Raw genomic sequence first — 12,726 nt, 5'->3', positions numbered from 1 at the left:
CACACTGCTACTTCATGTACAGTGCCTTCAGAAAGTAGTCACACCCCTTGACTTTTCCAAATGTTGGTGCGGGATTAAAATGGATTTAATTGTAATATTTTTGTCAACGATCTACACAATACTCTCTCTAAGTTGAAGAAAAATTCTAACATTTGTTAATTAAAAACACAAAAAAAACACATACGCTACATGACCAAAAGTATGTGGACACCTGCTTGTTGAAGATCTCATTCCAAAATCATGGGTATTAATATGGAGTTGGTCCCCCCTTTTGCTGCAGTCGGCGTTCCAATTCTTCCCAAAGGTGTTTCATGGGGTTGAGGTCAGGGCTCTGTGCAGGCCAGTCAAGTTCTTCCATACCAATCTCGACAAATAATTTCTGTATGGACCTCGCTTTGTGCACAGGGGCATTGTCATGTTGAAACAAGAAAGGACCTTCCCCACACTGTTCCCACAAATTTGGAAGCATAGAATCGTCTAGAATGTCATTGTATGCTGTAGTGTTAAGATTAGCCTTCATTCGGACTAAGGGGCCTAGCCCAAACCATTATTCCTCCTCCACCAAACTTAGTTGAATTGGGACAGGTAACATTCTCCTGTCAGATGTTGAAGCGTGATTGATCACTTCAGAAAACGCGTTTCCACTGCTTTAGAGTCCAATGGCGGCGAGCTTTAAGTGAAAACTGTAACTAGGCCACTCAGGAACATTAAATGTTGTCTTGGTCAGCAACTCCAGTGTATATTTGGCATTGTGTTTTAGGTTATTGTCCTGCTGAAAGGTGAATTTTTCTCAAGTGTAATTAGTAACTTCACCATGCTCGATGGGATATTCAACATCTGTTTAGTATTTTATTTTTTAAATATTTTTTTTTACCCATCTAACTACAAATCGATGGATGCCCTACATAAGGCATTGGACAACCTCCCTGGGCTTTGAATTTGCTTTTTGAAATTCACTCCTCGATTCAGGGACCTTACAGATACTTGTAAGTGTTGGGACGGAGATGAGGTTGTCATAAAGAAATCATATTAGACACTATTATTGCACGTAGAATGAGTCCATGTGACTTGTTGAGCACATTTTTACTCCTGAACTTATGGTAAGCCTCAATAACAAAGGTGTTGAATACTTATTGACTCAAGACTATTCAACTTTTCAATTCTATTAGTTTGTAAAAATGTCTAAAAACATAATTCCACTTTGACATGAAAGGGTATTGTATGAAGGGCAGTAACAAAAAATCTAAATGGAATACATTTTAAATTCAGGCTGTAACACAAAAAAAGAGTCAAGGGGTGTGAATACTTAAGGCAGTTTATATATTTTCTTAGAGTCCAACCTGTATGTATCTGTTGGTGTTATGCCTAATTTGTACTATAGTTTGGGTGCTTTGATGTGATTGGAGTGATTTGTATTTGGCCTTACCTGATGTCATTATATGAATTCTCTGCTGCTGTGAAACCTTCTGGTTGTGTCTAGAGGTTGATGCAGTGAATGTGCACTTGGGCAGTCTTACTGTTGATGTTTCTTCAAAATCCATGTCTCAAGCACTGTCCACTCTTCTGCATCTGAAATCACTCATTATTTATGAAAATTGATTTGATTTTAAAAAGTGAGAAAGCATTTTTTAATTTTGATCATCAACGGTCTTACTTGGATTAGCATTTTAATCCACTATAGAAACCCTTTCTGAGTATGAGAAAATGTAATTTATTATTTAATTACCTGAATTGTGTGTCCACTTGGCATGTCTAAGGCTGTGTTTACACAGGCAATCGAATTCATATATATATTTTTTCCGCTAAATGGTCTTTTGACCAGTCACATCAGATCTTTTCTCAGAGCTGATCTGATTAGTCAAAAGACCAATTAGTGAAAAAATAGATCAGAATTAGGCTGCCTGTATAAAAGCAGGCTTAGCGCTTCATATTTTTATGTAATGGCTGTGTTGACACGGGCAACCCAATTTTTCTATTTTTTTTTTTTTTTTTTACCACTAATTGGTGTTTTGACCGATCAGCTCTTTGGTCAAAAGATCAGAACTGTTCTACCTGTGTAAACACAGCCCTACTGTATCCCAATCCCACTGTTACCCATCATTCATGACCTGTTTCATTTCATTTAGTTGTGTTAATGTCCTTGTTTGAAATTTGGGCTTCACTTTTTTGTAGTTCATAGAGGTTGCATCATTACCTCATCTTGATTGCACTGCAGTAGTTTTCAGAGGGATCATGCCTGATGGGAGATCCTGTAGCTGTTCAGTCAATACAGTGTGCTCTTATGAAAGCTGTTTTGGGGTTTAATAAATAAGAATATGTTGTTACTTAGCCCTTATATTACTAGCACATTATTTGTTCACCCAATTTTGATATCAGAAGTAATTTCTGGAAGTGTATTGACACATTTGCAATAACTGTTTAAAAGTCCCCAGTAGTTTTATCCCATTTTTAAAGACCACTGCAATATTAGGGTGTTACACATGTTTCTTATTACAACTTTCCAACAGTTGTTAATTTTCATGCAGAGAATATTGAGAATATCTGTGCTGGCTTGGATGATTCTTGGTGTGTGCATTCATTACGCTTGTGATCTTTACAGTATTAAGTTGTGCAAAATGATAATGTATGGCAAGTGTTTGTAAATTATATTCATTCTTGTACATATTTTTGTCCAAGCTAATGAATGTTGGTTCATTATTAACATTTATTTTGAAATAAAATTTAATATACATTTTTTTTCTCACTGTCCGGTAAATGATTGGAGAATGAGAATCTAATGGCAAAGTTCTGCATGTTTTTACCGTCACCTTTTACCACAAGGTGGAGCTCTTTGTACATGTCTACAGAGTTCAGCCCCACAGTTGCTTTGACTTATTTGACTTTTTTTCAAGTAGGACAACATTTTAATGAAATATATTCTAAATTGTGCATCAGAACGTTTATTTACTTATTTTTCCTATTTCTGACACCTTATCTGTGCCTTGAATACTCAAGTAGAATACCTATTACTGTATGTGTATTACAGCTATGGAATTACATGTGTATTACATGAATACAATTGTTCAGACCAAACCGGTGAAATTAAAGTTTGCATTCACTTGTACACTGGTCTTGGCTACAGTGGAGTAAGAATACTATGTCTCAGGTTCATTATAGGTGCAATAAGGCTTAATGTAATGCTAGATTACTATAGCATTATTATAAAGGAGAGGTTTTTACAGGATAAATCCTTAACTCAGGAACTGAAGGGTTAAATGCATAACGTAATCTATAAGGAGTTTGCACATGCTCAGTGTGTTCCCTCTACGCAGAGGTAATGCAAGGGTTTGAGAAGATCTGAGACAGATGAAAACAGCTGTACTTGAAGACCCATAATGCCTTTCGGCTGGCATACTGTTCTGATTTTCAGGCTTTGCAGTACATCCACAATGGCTACGCGAAATCGCTACGCGATCCTTTAATATGCACCCTGCTGAAAAAGCCGAGGAAAAGGGTACCACCGGACCAGTCTCAAAATGACCACCGGCTTCAGCTCGAATTCATGTCGATTCGCAGATTATTTTGTTATCTGCGGACTTGACACTGAAAGCGGGCTTGAACCAGACGAACTGTCAGGTAAGTGTTGTGCACGGGCTGGGGAACCATACGAATAATTCTGCATGGTTTATGTCTTAGTTTGTTTCTTTTATATAGATTTTAGAGTACAGTATTATATCCATGTTTAAACAATAAAAACATGACAGTTTATAATGGGTTGATAACTGGTAATACTGTGTACATCAGTAAGTAGGACGGCACATCAGTGTTCATACGAGTTCCTATTTTCTACCTTTCCATTTTATGTTATAACGTTACGTCTAATCGTTTAGAAGGGATTATTCCAATAAATGTTGTTAGCTTGAAATGCTCGAGAACTGTAGGCCGTCGATGTTCCAGCTGTAATTAAAGACAACAAAAAACTGTTAATGGATTAATCTCCTCCTGAGTATAGCCAGCACTCATTAAGTGGTCAAAAGCAGGACAGACATACATTTACATACGTAGATCACTGACCTTGATTGGCTGTTTCAGACCTCACCAGAATAAGACATGTTTCTACAATTTGTAAATAATAGGGATGTTTCCCCTATCAGTAGTACGTTGATATTACCATACTGTCAATTGTAATTACACATGTATCTACAAGCATATATATATATATATACATACAAGCAGGTTAGGCCAAAAATAGCGATATCAAAGAAGCACATCTGATTTCTTAGTTGTTTATGACATCTGAACAATTTGATTGATTCCCCTCTGCCTTCTTACACACTTACCCTCAGTGTAGATCGAATTCAATTGATCAATGCATGGCAGAGTGCAGAAAACAGAGTGAAACTGGGGGTATCAAGGACCATAAGGTTCTCCCTGGGGGGGCAGAACACTGAATATGTCAGGATGATGTCATTATTAGACCGGGTCTGCTGTTTCTTGGGAGTGCCATGGGTCTCTAGGGGAGATGAGGATGGTATGATACATAAAGCGGGGTGGGGGGTGAACTCTTCCTGAGCTCAGGGTGGTGGGTTAGTTGTGTATGAGTTTGAAAAGAAGTGAAACTGGTGTGGGAGTGTACTTGGAAGATGCTGATCTTGGTTTTCTTGTCAGCAACAGTTATGTTTATGGAAGGAACTTGTAGAATCCAGGACATTGTTTTCAAAGGACAAGTCAGGCTTCATTATTTTTTTGGTAGCCTAGGGTCTAAGGATATGTAAGTATGTGCATTTCCTTAAACTCAACTGTTACTTCCCAATCAAGCGCTAACGTTTTCTGCTGTAAACATAACCTGTTTATGAATATGTACAAATCAGAACAATAATTGATTCTACTGCAGAGACATTTTTGTTAGTCTCGCAGGTGGTCTCAATCATGAATCAGCACAATTTTATTTTGTTTGTGTCTTGTCAGATGTCATTAGTTGCTCTCCACCTCTGTAGGCTCTCTGGGAAGAACAAACCCTTGTATAGTTCAACAAACACAATGAGCATGCATCCTGTGCCTTGACTGTACAGTTTCCCCTCATAAACTATCCTAGTTTTACAGTATAAAATAACGAGGTATAATGTAGGCAAAGAGAAGACCGTGACCTGCCGTAATAAAAACACACACAACTCACTGGTTTGTGAGTGGCACCACCTTGCATGTCTCTCATTTCACCTAACGTAAGCCTAAGGTTCTACTTATCAAGGGACAGTTTTTTGCAGGAAGGATGGAAACATCTTTAGATAACACACACAAGATCTCTCTTATGCAAATGTACTTAACACATCTGATGAGATAAATTGTTAACAGTATTTGCGTTAGTCATTTTTTCAATCTTTGTCGCAAAGACACATTTCCTTCCTCAGTGTAAAAGTGGAAGTAGAATCTTTTACAGAAATCAGTCAAGGGTGTGTTCACTTCCCTGTTGTTTATCTTGAGAGAATTATGCTATTCAGATTCTTATCATGATTGTCTCCTCTCCTCGAGTACCTGCCTCTCTGAGATAGAGACCAGCTGGTGAAAGTTAAAGGTTACTGAGGTGTTCAGCAGGAGATTGCATGTCATTCAGTAATTCATCAATCTAGGAAGAGTGAATTAGACAAATAATGGTGGTCCTCTGACCAGAGATTAGACTGTAGAAGACTAGAGGTTATCCTGTAGGTTCCATACTTGGTCTTCATGTTTTCTCCTGCAGTGACTCACTCAGACAATGGAAAGCCTTTTTGGGGGCTGAGGGTGCTATTGGCTGAGTTGATATGGGATGAGGAATTTGTCCTCTTTGCCATTCCGTGCATAGTTCCAGGGCCATGAGTGCACTGCTGAGACTTATAGCACTGTTTGGTCTAATGGTACAATAGGCTGTCATTAGACATGCTTGTTACAGACTGTTTCCTGAGTCTGTCAGCCACATCTAAAGGAATTAAAGCTGTTGGCCTGTCAGATATCTCAAGCTGTGTGTTTTATGTAGAATGTGTTTTGAATGATATGCTTCCAGGATTCCTCCTCTTGTAAGTTTGGGTCAGCGAATAGGAAGTGACTGCATGCCTGGCGGGGATTCTGAATAGTGAAAACTGCCTTGGGCCAGACCCTGATGTAACCTTCCTCATTGTGGTCAAGGATCAACAGGGTAGGTTATAATGGTTAGGGAGCATCTTGTCTAATCATAGAGGATTACAATACATCACATTTGCCCTCCTGCTTTTTAGGTAGATCCTACTATCTGACAAAAAAAACCCGCTATTACAATGTTATTGCAATGTTGTAGCAAGAGGACAATACGCTAGCAATGTTGTGAGTGTACTACTCTCTATGGGGTGTTGCCACGTCACTGAGACATTGTGGGAAAATCTGTTAAAATGTATCCCTGTGAGTATATTTGTGAATCCCCTCCAGCTGTACACACACGGCTGTTAGCGTTGGCCTTCCTTAAGCTCTGGTGTGGTGAGGTAGTGTCGTGATTGACTAGTTAGTGATAGTGAAACTAGATGGTGCGCAATTCAAATAAATAATTATACAAATTATGGATATTAAACATTTAGGTACATATAAGAGTTATATCAGCTGAAAGCATAAATTCTTGTTAATCTAACTGCACTGTCCGATTTACAGTAGCTATTACAGTGAAAACATGCCATGCGATTGTTTGAGGACGGCGCCACACATTAAAATATTTTTCCACTGGCACAGGTTTCATAAATTTACAAATAGCGATTAAATATTCAATTACATTTTGAAAATCTTCTTCTGATTTGTCATCCAAATGGTCCTAGCTATAACATGTAGTGTCATTTTGTTAGATTAAATCATTCTTTATATCCCAAAAAGTCTGTTTAGTTGGCGCCATCGATTTGCGTTTCCACCCGTTCAACATGCAGAGAAAGGAATCCGAAAATCTACCCCTAATCTTTGTTTCAACAAATCAAAATACGGTTCTATTTACTCCTCAGATACCCTAAAATATAATCAAACTATAATATTTCTTATGGAAAGAAGTATGTTCAACAGGAAACTGATTTTAGCAGGTGCGTTCTGTCTTCATGGCGCACGCAAACACGAATTTCCAAGACTGTGTCCCTGTACTAAAACTGATATTTCTTATTCGTTTTTGAAGTTACAAGCCTGAAACCTTGAATGTAGACTGCTGACACCATGTGGAAGCCATAGGAAATGCAACCAGGGAGCTAATTTTCAATATCTCTCAAAAAAATATTCTGGTTGGTTTTTCTTTGGATTTTGTCCTTCCATATCTATTGTGTTATATTCTCCTACATTATTTTAACATTTCTACAAACTTCAAAGAGTTTTCTTTCCAATGGTACCAATTATATGCATATCCTGGCTTCAGGGCCTGAGCAACAGGGCACGTCATTCAGGTGGAAATTGAGAAAAAAGCCCTAAGTTAAGGTGTCTATTTAAAAAAATATATATATACAGTGCCTTGCGAAAGTATTCGGCCCCCTTGAACTTTGCGACCTTTTGCCACATTTCAGGCTTCAAACATAAAGATATAAAACTGTATTTTTTTGTGAAGAATCAACAACAAGTGGGACACAATCATGAAGTGGAACGACATTTATTGGATATTTCAAACTTTTTTAACGAATCAAAAACTGAAAAATTGGGCGTGCAAAATTATTCAGCCCCCTTAAGTTAATACTTTGTAGTGCCACCTTTTGCTGCGATTACAGCTGTAAGTCGCTTGGGGTATGTCTCTATCAGTTTTGCACATCGAGAGACTGACATTTTTTCCCATTCCTCCTTGCAAAACAGCTCGAGCTCAGTGAGGTTGGATGGAGAGCATTTGTGAACAGCAGTTTTCAGTTCTTTCCACAGATTCTCGATTGGATTCAGGTCTGGACTTTGACTTGGCCATTCTAACACCTGGATATGTTTATTTTTGAACCATTCCAATGTAGATTTTGCTTTATGTTTTGGATCATTGTCTTGTTGGAAGACAAATCTCCATCCCAGTCTCAGTTCTTTTGCAGACTCCATCAGGTTTTCTTCCAGAATGGTCCTGTATTTGGCTCCATCCATCTTCCCATCAATTTTAACCATCTTCCCTGTCCCTGCTGAAGAAAAGCAGGCCCAAACCATGATGCTGCCACCACCATGTTTGACAGTGGGGATGGTGTGTTCAGCTGTGTTGCTTTTACGCCAAACATAACGTTTTGCATTGTTGCCAAAAAGTTCAATTTTGGTTTCATCTGACCAGAGCACCTTCTTCCACATGTTTGGTGTGTCTCCCAGGTGGCTTGTGGCAAACTTTAAACAACACTTTTTATGGATATCTTTAAGAAATGGCTTTCTTCTTGCCACTCTTCCATAAAGGCCAGATTTGTGCAATATATGACTGATTGTTGTCCTATGGACAGAGTCTCCCACCTCAGCTGTAGATCTCTGCAGTTCATCCAGAGTGATCATGGGCCTCTTGGCTGCATCTCTGATCAGTCTTCTCCTTGTATGAGTTGAAAGTTTAGAGGGACGGCCAGGTCTTGGTAGATTTGCAGTGGTCTGATACTCCTTCCATTTCAATATTATCGCTTGCACAGTGCTCCTTGGGATGTTTAAAGCTTGGGAAATCTTTTTGTATCCAAATCCGGCTTTAAACTTCTTCACAACAGTATCTCGGACCTGCCTGGTGTGTTCCTTGTTCTTCATGATGCTCTCTGCGCTTTTAACGGACCTCTGAGACTGTCACAGTGCAGGTGCATTTATACGGAGACTTGATTACACACAGGTGGATTGTATTTATCATCATTAGTCATTTAGGTCAACATTGGATCATTCAGAGATCCTCACTGAACTTCTGGACAGCGTTTGCTGCACTGAAAGTAAAGGGGCTGAATAATTTTGCACGCCCAATTTTTCAGTTTTTGATTTGTTAAAAAAGTTTGAAATATCCAATAAATGTCGTTCCACTTCATGATTGTGTCCCACTTGTTGTTGATTCTTCCGAATACTTTCGCAAGGCACTGTATATATTATTTCACCTTTATTTAACCAGATAGGCTAGTTGAGAACAAGTTTTAATTTACAACTGCGACCTGGACAAGATCAAGCAAAGCAGTTCGACACATACATCAACACATATGGAATAAACAAACATACAGTCAATAATATAGTAAAAAAAAGGTATATATACAGTGTGTGCAAATGAGGTAGGATAAGGGAGGTAAGGCAATAAATAGGCCATGGTGGCGAAGTAATTACAATATAGCAATTAAACACTGGAATGGTAGCTGTGCAGAAGATGAATGTGCAAGTAGAGATACTGGGGTGCAAAGGAACAAGATAAATAAATACAGTATGGGGATGCGGTAGTTGGATGGACTATTTACAGATGGGCTATGTGCAGTGATCTGTGAGCTGCTCTGACAGCTGGTGCTTAAAGTTAGTGAAGTTAAAGTTAATATCTCCAGCTTCAGTCTAAGCTTCCTCCAGCTTGGCCTGCTCACCGACTGACTGCAGAGACTGGCTAGTGACAGAGAGTGTGGACACGTACACTGCTGTCACCCTGAAGCTTTACACTTTATTTCTGGATTGTTTACTCACCACAAATGGTGATTTTTCAACCATCTCTCTGGGCCTTAAGTCACTCTCCCCTGACCTCTACTTCCCGTCTCCTCTCCCTACTAGTCCACTGTCATGGTCTGCAAACAAATATACCATTGGCACATTTCCACTGAAGATTTACGTCACTTTTTTACCAAAAAGACTCAGACTTTTCTGTTTCCCGGGTCTCACTGGAAATGGCTCTTGCAGACCTGCTCTGACTTGGGGCCAAGCCCAGGAGACTTTTCAGTGTAATTTATATAACAATGGCTACTGGGGACTAACACCTTCTCACAAAGCAACTGTCGTGATGATGCAGAGGTTGTTGGTTCTGCTTGCAACAAGTCTTTTGTGTCACATTCCTGATGGAAACATACGTTTCATTGGAAAAGCACCGCTCCCTCTCTCTACAGTAGAGATCCATGGAGTATGTATCCTCTTAGAGAAACAAGGCCTTTGGATGGTTACATGAATGCTTTCTCCTGCAGCTATTTTGGTATCTCTTGATAACGCCCTCCACCACAACTATACTATGTGGAGATACTGCAAGCAGTACGGTTCCTGCCGTGTGCAGGCTATGTGTTCTCGGTATGAACTTCCTGCTGCCTCTCTCATTCTCAGGCTGCTGAGACCCAGTTAGCACTAGCAGAGCTAGCAGAGCTGCTTCATATGCAGTAGCAGCGGTGAGTGGGAGAGCTCTTCTTCTCCCTGGGAGACTGGAGGAGTCACGTGCACACAGCAAACAGACAGCCCAGCACAAACTGCTCTCTGACCAATCAGACGAGATTATGGGTGTCATGTGATTAGTGGACTGAGCGAGCTGCAGTCTCTAGAGTCTATGCAATCAGTCTGTGCTGTGGTGAGTGAGTCGACTAAAGGCGTCCGCACACTTTCCAGCCGAAACAGCTCGGAAGGGTTTGTGCACATATCATGACAACATTTTGTGACGTTTTTGTTAGTTTCTGACACCGGTAAGAGTTTTTTCAGCTGTTCGGGCACACACATTTTTTCTTGAGGGAAGCCAAAGTCGGTAGCCAAAGTCTACGCCCCTTCGTCGGTGATTGGTCAACAGTAGGGATTCTTCAATAAAGTCTTTGTTGTCATTCAATGAGAGACCACTTGTTTTCATGCAAATGTTTAATTGAGAAGTACTGCACCAAACATCTTAGTTGAATGTACAATTATGCGGCTAACATCTCCTCTGTAAAAACTTCTAAATTAATGACAGATTTCTTGAGTTATTTTAGATGAATTCTGACTATTTTGACGAAGTGTATACTTGCTACAGCTTCTCAAAATGGACAAACTATTGACGCTTTTTTCTTGTTTTTCAAATTAGGGGTTTTTACGGGAGTATGTGAGCACACTCGTTCAGTTCGGCTAGCCGAGTTCTGCTAGGCACGTAGCCTAACTGAAGCATGCTGACACCTTAAGAAACACAATTAAGGTAGTGTGGTCCATGACGCATGCTCTTATCACCCCTCAAAATCTGCTGGGATGTTTGTTGGAGAAAGAGGGGCTTGCCCATACGCTGATCTGGCAGTTTCACTGCAGGTGAGCAGAAGCCTTGTGAAATCATAAGAAACCCCACAATTCATGTCACATGTGAACACAAGCTGATTTGTCAGTTTTACAGAGTGGTTTGAGTCACACTGGTCTTTCCATGGCTTGTGTTCTGACTCAAACGGTGAAGTCAGGCAGTCAGGATGGATGGGGCTTTCCAGATAGCCCTTTCTCTGATCACCACCAATGATAGGAGGAGGTTTTAGTGGTGAATTGAACAGCTGTGCCTAACTGACAGCTGTCACTCACCCTGTCCTTCTCAGGCAGTTTTCTGTAACGTGTATAGAGGCTACACTGTACAGTATGTTTGTATTGGTTCACAAAGCCCATATATCCTCACAGGAAGCCTCTGTCATCTTTCTCCAAGACACTGCCCCTTATTGGGTTACACCACCAGGACTTAAAACAGATGTGTCCTTTAGAGGGTTATTTGTCTTAAGAACCGGAACAGGAGTCCGCCTGGAGATATAGGCCTAGCAATGTTCTGTAACAAGTGGACCCCAGCACTGTATCACTGTACTGACTAGGTTTTCTTATAAGTGTTCAAGCCCCCATAATGAGCAGACATTGTGACTTGCCTGAGGACATCCATGTTAGAGATGAATGATTCGAGTGTTTCTGGGGGAGGTATAAAAAATGTCTTCCAATTTTGAAATTGAAAAAGCTGTCGGGAAAAAAAGCAGATTTCACTTTCATAAGGGGGATCTGACTGTCAACATGTTGACGTTAGGAATATGGGGACTGAGGGTAGAAATGATAAGGCTGAGGTGAATGAGGATGAGCTGTCTGTCTCAGAATGCCTCTGTGCTGTGACCAGTGCATGATTAGCGCCTCCAGATCATGAGCTCTGATGGGGGAACAGAAACCCACTCTCTCTCTATCCACTGCCTAAACATGGCCTGAAGCTTTCCTCTGTAGGGCACTGCATTTCCTTGTGTCCCACCCACAAAGAGACAAGATAGTCTTCGGCCCCCTCTCCCATTTTCTCTTTGATTTTTGTACACAAAGCCTCTTAATATGAGAGATTCTTCTTTTTTAATTTTTCATAGAACTCCTTTTCTCCTCTTCTTTTCGTTTCAATATGCTGAAGTTATTATGGTCCAAAGCTGTGTGATCTCCAGTAAGTACTCTTCATATCCAATATGACAGACTGGTAATTATTAAATGTGATCCGTTCCAAAGCAACATGGACAGAGGTCATATAATTGTATGCCATGTCACGATCACAATGTATTTTAGAAAAATCGATATAACTAACCAGCTAATATCGCTCTCCCTCAGTATGCCATGCACATGCTGTCATTTTTTCTGACACTGACTTTTCCATCAGGGGGCAGTTATATCACTGGCTGCAGCAGCCAAAACGTGGCAAACTTGATGACAAAACCTTCCTTTATGCGACAGTGTTGGGGTGCAGGGTGAGACCAGATTAGCAAATGTATTTGGGGCCCTCCTGCCAGGCCAACGTGATTGGCTAGCTCACAACTTGGTCCTGTTGGGGACAGGCAGCTCACACAACCCACCACACACACACACACGTGCGCGCACACACACATACACACACTCACTCTGAGCGCCCCCCACACT

General features: G+C 40.3%; 1 protein-coding gene across 5 annotated transcripts in view; it reads left to right on the top strand.

Moving 5' to 3' along the window:
* Nucleotides 1-281: 281 nt before the first annotated feature.
* The window catches only part of LOC110506693 (DENN domain-containing protein 5A), a 52,507-nt gene continuing 40,062 nt past the window's right edge, over nucleotides 282-12,726 (top strand). For 4 of the 5 annotated variants that reach the window (XM_021586500.2, XM_036964402.1, XM_021586499.2 and 1 more), the window contains exon 1: nucleotides 286-3,615. In XM_021586500.2, the coding sequence (XP_021442175.1) occupies nucleotides 3,516-3,615 (100 nt within the window). In that variant the 5' untranslated portion in view covers nucleotides 286-3,515. Of the gene's footprint in view, nucleotides 3,616-12,726 lie in introns of all 5 variants that reach the window. The other variant, XM_036964403.1, reaches the window with a different exon arrangement.

The sequence above is a fragment of the Oncorhynchus mykiss genome, chromosome 26, assembly GCF_013265735.2.
Source record: "Oncorhynchus mykiss isolate Arlee chromosome 26, USDA_OmykA_1.1, whole genome shotgun sequence".
NCBI classification, from domain to species: domain Eukaryota; kingdom Metazoa; phylum Chordata; class Actinopteri; order Salmoniformes; family Salmonidae; genus Oncorhynchus; species Oncorhynchus mykiss.
Note: the sequence above shows the minus strand (reverse complement) of the source record. Positions and strands in the feature narration are given on the sequence as shown.